The sequence below is a fragment of the Siphateles boraxobius genome, unplaced genomic scaffold (assembly GCF_051911475.1).
Source record: "Siphateles boraxobius isolate OS27281-9 unplaced genomic scaffold, OSU_SipBor_1 20, whole genome shotgun sequence".
Lineage (NCBI taxonomy): Eukaryota > Metazoa > Chordata > Actinopteri > Cypriniformes > Leuciscidae > Siphateles > Siphateles boraxobius.
In genome coordinates, this window is record NW_027508811.1 from 9,847,782 (window position 1) to 9,855,371 (window position 7,590).

General features: G+C 39.0%; 1 protein-coding gene across 1 annotated transcript; it reads left to right on the top strand.

The window, feature by feature from the left end:
• Positions 1–3,361: 3,361 nt before the first annotated feature.
• On the top strand, positions 3,362–5,045 carry kcnf1b (potassium voltage-gated channel, subfamily F, member 1b). The gene has a single exon (XM_077236341.1). The coding sequence runs from the start codon at positions 3,444–3,446 to the stop codon at positions 4,896–4,898; it is 1,455 nt and encodes a 484-aa protein (XP_077092456.1). The 5' UTR covers positions 3,362–3,443; the 3' UTR covers positions 4,899–5,045.
• The last annotated feature ends 2,545 nt before the right edge of the window (positions 5,046–7,590 follow it).

The following is a 7,590-nucleotide window of genomic DNA, read 5'->3' on the forward strand; positions in this document are numbered from 1 at the left end:
TTATCTCATTCTCTCTCTCTTTTTTTTGTTTGTAGTTCTCAGATCTAAAACCATGCAGATACAAGTTGCTTTGAGATTTCACACTGCCATGTTGACCACAGATTAGTAACAAAGATAAGTAACATTATATAATGTATTTTTATGACTTATTGGTTAACGCTTAACAGATCAGTGTTGTCTATATTTCAAGTCAAAGGTCTAATTACTAGTTTTTTTTTCTCTAATTGTGTTCTCTATTCAGAGTAGTTTTCATAAATGCCATTTGTATGTTTTATACAATTAATTTTTCGTCTTGCAGTTTTATAAATTGTTTTGGCCTTCATAATTTTTGTTACAGTTTACATTTAGCATAAAAGCCATTCAATAGCAGCTAAATAATATGGAATTTAATAGCAGCCTCCCATTGTGACAACTTAGTCCATATAAAAGTATGTCAGTATAAGTTTATTCTCTGGGTGGATATGGTGGAAGTGTTCAAAAGTATTTAAAGGATCAGCCAAAAACATCACTTAATCACGCTCAAGTTGTTCCAAACCTGTATGAGTTTCTTTCTTCTGAAATGATTCTTCTGAAATTTCATCTTCAAATGAAGATTTAAAGAATATTGGTAACCAGACAGTTGATGGCACCCATTGAAAAAAAAAAAAAACTATAAGAGTCAATGGCTACGGTCAACGGTCTGGTTACCAACATTCTTTAAAATGTGTTCAACAGAAGAAAGAAATTCATACTGGTTTGGAACAACATTAGAGTGAGTAAATAACAATATTTTCATTTTTTGGGTGAAGTATCGCTTTAATTTTCTTGGTCAAAACAAAACAAACGATATGACTGCGTCTATGCTGTCTATTATTGTAATTCTACTGAAATTTCTAAGGGTGGCGCAATTACTCGGGATGCAGGTTGTCGCCTCTCTGAGAAACGGGATCACTAAATGTTGATTGACTAATACTGATTCAGAAACACTCTATTCAGTGTTTTTATTTAGTGATGTACGAGTCAACTTGAACTTGATGGAAATATCAAGGTTCTTGTTGTGCGCTGTGCAAGTATCTCGAGATGAGTGAAGTGAACAACCAGTGTATTAATTATTCAAACTGTTCTACTCGGAGATTTGGTGTCATTTCCTCATGTTGCAACTGCCTGTGAAAAGAGAAAAAAGGATGTTACATATGTTTTTCACCACTGTTGTCAAACATCGTTTCAGAAATCACAAAAGTTTAAGACAAGTCAGAGCCCATATTTTCACCTGTCGCCAAATAGTGAACATAAGTAGGCCTAACCACAGTAGCACTAGTAGTTTTAACATTAAGTGGCATATGACACACAGAAACCAATGGCACATGTATCTATGCTTAGTGGCACATCCGGTCTTCATTGGCATGTGACGTGGTGTAATTGACATTTTCGCGACACTGACATGGCACCTGACTGACACCGAGACGCGGAACATGTCGCCGTGTGTAATTTGTGACACCTCCCGTAGTAACTGACAGATGAATCGAACAGCTATACTGATGTAATTGTGACACAAAATTCTAAACAAATAGCCTAATTTTGTGATTTAAAAAAAAAAATCAATTAAACGCATTAAAGTCAGTAATATTTCTTCAAACGTGTTAGTGTCACATCTATTTGATTGGCATGTGCCACTGCGAGATAAACAACAAAGTAGCACTAGTATTACAAAACATTCAAAGTCACAAACTGCCCATTCTAGGAAAGACACAAAATAAATATGAGTCACTACGAATAAGCATTATCAGTCGCGTCCGTTACTGTAAACCCTTATTTTTGCATGATGCTGCACGACACGCCAGTAGGTGTCAGTATAAGTAGTGTAACACCGGCGAGCGCAGGATTCTCATCTGTGGCGTAATTTGCAGGTGGGACATGTCCCCACAACTTTTTGAAACCTTTCGAGGCACTGATATGGAGGCTACCTACTGTAATACTTGTATTAGCAACCTCCTACACCCCATGTCACTTAATGTTAATACCGCCTCTCAGTGCATGGTTTTCTTTAAAAAGTGTTTAACGATAAGCTTACTTTACCACTGGCGCAAAATTTCAATTTGTGTTGTGAGAGAAAAATTGCAACACCTCAATTACCCCGAAATCTGTTATATCAGAAATCTCCCAAACAATATAGAGAGAATTCCTTAGTCAATATTGTAGTCAATATTGTATCCCTTAAACCATGTCTCTGATCAGTGATCACCAAAATGACATATTAGGAAAAAAAGGTTAAATAGCTTGAATGTAAAACTATAGCCTTGCCTCATTTCGTATACTTAGTTATATGAATATGTAAATTATCCCCGCCTCCACTCACACCAGCTCGTTGACGTCGAACTCGTTGAAGATCATGTGATTGGTTACAAGGTAGTTTGTGACGTCAGAAACACCAGTGATTTCAAAACACGATTTTGAGACTGTCTTTGGTTCACTGGAGTTTTAAGGAGGAAATACTCAGCAATGGTGTTCTGTTGACTTATGAATTTGTACATGGTTTTGTCTTAAAGTATATTTAAAACATATATCACAGAACTACTACAGACTTACATACCCATGCGCTCACTCCGTTCATCATCAGCAGGATTACTGGCAACCCCAGACATCAGACTGTCCACAATGGGAGCAAGGGCCTTCTCCCATGCTGCACCAAAACTCTGGAATTCTCTTCCCCCTCATATTCGTGCCATAGACTCCATTTCACAGTTCAAAACCACTCTCAAAACTCATCTTTTCAAGTCAGCCTATAATCTTTAAGCACCTCCCCCCTCCCCCTCATCAGCATTAGCCTGCTAAATGTTTTAATAATTTTTTATTAGCTAACACTTTTTTTACTTCTATTTTGTTTGTTGTAAGGTGACCTTGGGTGGTCTGAAAGACGCCTAAAAAAATTAAATGAATTATTATTATTAAAACGCCACATAGACATATGAACAACATTAAAACTTGATTTTCACCACAGGGAGACCTTAAAATTCCCTACAGAGAATTTCCTTTAAACTGATGTAAAGGATTTTCTTTACATTCGCACACTATTGACTTTATTTTTCGTAATTTGTTCTAAAAGGCTGGAAATGCAGGAAATGCCAGGCGAGTGTCGGGTGAGAGAGAGAGCGAGAGAGAGGTGCGCATGGAGGAGGGGGGAGACCTGTTACTGCTGTGCCAACTGCGCGCTTTTACTGCGCCAAAGCGCACAAATATCTTATCTGCTCGAATCAAGATATCAGTCTCCTGATTCTTTTTCTTATCAAAGCTTTTTCTTATTTACACAACAACATGATTTAATTTTGAACCATGTCTTTAGTATTTATGAAGTCAATCTGCATCCTCTCTTGACATGAGGATCCTGCGTCTCCGTGCGCCTTTTCCCTACTCACTGTTTCTAACATTTAACGCGATTGAAATGTTTTGAGAGCAGGACTGCGAGGATGTGGACGCTACCGAGGACCCGGTTGGCATACTGTAACGGCTCGTCGAGCAGCGACGAGAAAGAAATCGCCGTGAACATCGGCGGCGTGCGGCTGCTGCTGTGCGGGGACATTCTGAACCGCTATCCGGACAGCAGGCTCGCCGAACTTGTGAATTGCTCAACTCGGAGTTTTGATGTCATTTCATCACTCTGCGATGATTATGACCCTGGGAAACGAGAATTCTACTTCGACAGAGACCCTGACTCGTTTAAATGCATCGTAGAAGTGTACTATTTTGGGGAGATCCATATGAAGCGCGGGATCTGCCCTATTTGTTTTATTAAAGAGATGGAGTTTTGGAAGATTGACTTGAGCTACTTGGACGAATGCTGCAAGAGTAACTTGACCGAGAAGGAGGAAGAGTTGGCGGAGATTGCAGACAAGGTGAAACTGATCCTGGATGATTTGTACCCTGACCCTGCCGTGAGCCGCAATGAGAGGTGGCAAAAGTTCGTCTGGAAGCTCATGGAGAAACCAGACTCCTCGCTTCCCGCACGCGTAATTGCCGTCATGTCCTTTCTGTTCATTCTAGTTTCATCTGTGGTGATGTGTCTCGGGACCATACCGGACCTCCAGGTGGAGGATTCCGAAGGGAACCGTCATGAGCACCCGACCCTGGATGCTATCGAGACGGCATGCATCGGCTGGTTCACGGTAGAGTATGTGCTGCGCCTTGCATCGTCCCCTAACAAGCTGCGCTTCGCTCTCTCCTTCATGAATATGATAGACTTCCTGGCCATTTTGCCCTTCTACGTTGTGTTGGTTCTCACGTACCTCGGGACGGCCATGATGGAGCTGGCCAACGTGCAGCAGGCGGTCCAGGCTCTTCGCATCATGCGCATTGCGCGGATCTTTAAGCTGGCGCGCCATTCTTCTGGCCTGCAGACGCTTACATACGCGCTCAAACGGAGCTTCAAGGAACTGGGTCTGCTCCTTATGTACATGGGAGTGGGCATCTTCGTGTTCTCCGCACTCGGGTACACCATGGAGCAGAGCCACCCGGAGACGTTATTCAGAAGCATCCCGCAGTCCTTCTGGTGGGCCATCATCACCATGACCACTGTCGGCTACGGGGACATCTACCCAAAAACCACTCTGGGCCGGTGCAACGCGGCAATCAGCTTTCTGTGCGGGGTGATCGCCATAGCGCTGCCCATCCACCCCATCATCAATAACTTCGTCATCTATTACAACAAGCAGAAGGTGCTCGAGACTGCCGCTAAGCACGAGCTGGAACTCATGGAGCTGCGCGCGCTTGAACTCGCAGTCAAAAGCGCCTCGCGCAGGTCTGACGCGCCCGGGTGCGCGTGGGAAGGTGCCTTGCGCGCATCGCGTAGCGATACATTCATCCCGCTCCTTTATGGAGCGCACAGAACTGAGAAGGAGCCCATGAAGAAGAAAAGCCTGACTTAGGATAAAAGTGAAACCAACTCAATAGGCCATTTAAGTTTCACGAGAGCTTGTGTTATTATGGTCATTGTGCGCTATAAACTGCTGTGCTGCAATGTGACCGTCAAGCTGCTTGTGTTGTTTTCACTGGACATCAAAAATGAGTTCCTCTCCCAAGTGTTATTTTGTCTTAATTAAATAAAATGCATGTCAAACTTCATGCGTATGTGTTTCAGATAATTACGGCGCCAATAAAATATTTAGACTTTAATTTCAACATGATCAAAATCATATTTAACAAACACGCATACAATGAGCATCAGGTGTGAAATCAGTACATGCCATCATGAGGCATAAAATAAAATCTTTTTTACAGGATTTACAGGACGAACATCAAATCTGAGGTTAAGTATATTTCAAATATTTTTATAATTTGAGTTGTGAAGTGGTTAATGACTGAACTGAAACGGATGATTCTGCAGCATCATAATTATTTTGAAATAACTTTTGCAAAAATAAATTCACGCAAAAAATGTAAAATCTTTTACATGTTTTTTTACCACTCTTCTAAGAACTGTGGTACATTTTAGCATCATTACTTGTACTTGACATTAATTTAAAAAATGAATTTATTTGATCAAAATACAGTAAAAACCGTAATATTGTGAAATTATTACAATAAAAATATTTTGTATTTGAATATATTTTAAAATATAAGTTTTTTTAAAATATAAGTTTCTGTGATGGCAAAGCTGAATTTTCAGCATCTTTACTACAGTCACAGAAATCATTCTAAAATTCAGATTTGGTGCTTGATTATTATCAGTAATTATGATTAGTGCTCGAATATTCTGTGCTTAGGTTCTTATTGTTATCAATGTTAAAAACATTTTTAATAACAGCATTTATTTAAAACTAATGTGTTATTACATTATGAATGTCTTTATAATAAGCTATCTATTGCTTATTTTGTGTACAGCACTTTGAGAAGCTGCTTTTAAAGGCGCTGTATAAAATAAAGTTGATTATTATTATTATTATTATTATTTACTGTCAATTTTGATCAGTTTAATGCAATTTTTTTACGGTTACACAAAATTATGGTTTCCTCAAAAATATCGAGCAGCAGAAACATTCTTTTTTTAACATTGACAATAAGAAATGTTTCTTGAGCACCACATCAGCATCTTACAATGATATATTTCACAATATTACTGTTTTTACTGCATTTTTAATCAAATAAATGCTGCCTTGATGAGCATAAGGAACTTCTTTTAAAAACATAAAGTTATTATTTTTTCCAGTTGTGTGTGTGTGTGTGTGTATATATATATATATATATATATATATATATATATATATATATTGGTTGCTAGGAAGCTGTGACCCAACTTTGTCTATTTTTATAATAGTGCTGTTTTTTTCTCCAATTCTCAGTATTATAAGGACTTACAGGCATGTAGACATGAAAGAGATATTCTCAGACATTCTTTACTGGGAGGAAGAGTTACTCTGGTGAAGGTGGAGCTACAGGTGAGTCTTACTGTACCTTTCTCAAATTAAATAATTCACATTGTCTCTAACTATCTCTTTAACATTCACTCTCTCATTTGTAATAGGTCTATGTGCTTGTTTTAATATTGATTTAAATTAAATATATTATGTATAAGGTACTAAGTTTCACATATGGGCCATAGTTGTTTTTATTATTTGTCTCACTATTGGTGGAGTTATGAGGCACTGTTTTGGTTTAGTACTGGCTAAAAAGTAAGCAGGCCAGCAAACATGATCTAATCTGGGCCACACTTCAACTGTTTATGTGGGCCAAATCTGCCAAAGAAAATTAGCTGACTGGGAGGTGAGTCTTACCTTCCTCAAATTAAATAATTCACATAATCTCTAACTTTCTAATTCTCTTATTTATCTCTATATCCTGGTCAGTGCTAAACACAGCTGTAAATGGGTTCCAAAACAGTTTGTGATTACACACAGCAAATTCAGAGGTAGTCAGAAATGCATATGACCACATTGCATTTGTAACAACATGGTCTTTGTCGTTGCATCATAGTGTCGATCTATTGGCTGCAGTCTCTTGTGCCTAAAGTCAAGTGCACTATTTGTTCAGGTTAGCTTTAAAGCACAGTGTTCCTGTGTTAAGTCAGCACAACAGGTGTCTAAAGAAGTAGGCTGAGATTCTGAAAAGTTGCTTTTGCATCTTGCGAGAGATTTACTCTCATCTTTATCCTGATGTCCAATTCCTGACTCAACAATCCAGCACAGAGATAAAAACAAATGAGTCAGAATCCACACAAACATGCTGATATTCAGCAAAGAGCCACTGGAGGCTAAGAATAGGACCTCTAGCATGATGTGGGCTGGTGTCAGTCATGAGAACCGATACAGAGCGTTTATGGAGGGAATGTGTGTCTGGTTGTTATATAGAGAAGCATTAGAACATGTCTGCACAGCAGGGGGTTCTCACATACACCCTGGAAATGCTCCGACAAGATGGCTACTCTACAAGCGTGATGAGATAGTTGACATGGTTTAGATTCACAGTATGAGGAGTATGTTCTGTGTGGGTTTGTGTGAATAGTTTGAAGGTTTCTATCAGAGTGTACATTTATCTTAGCCCCTGTAGTGTGTACTTCTTTTGTATAATAGTTTTAAGTGTTCCTGAAAGTTTATATTGAATATTGCTGATGTGATTTCCATA

Bases quoted from the DNA above. Each gene is read 5' to 3' on its own strand.
- kcnf1b (XM_077236341.1), top strand. From the start codon at position 3,444: ATGTGGACGCTACCGAGGACCCGGTTGGCATACTGTAACGGCTCGTCG.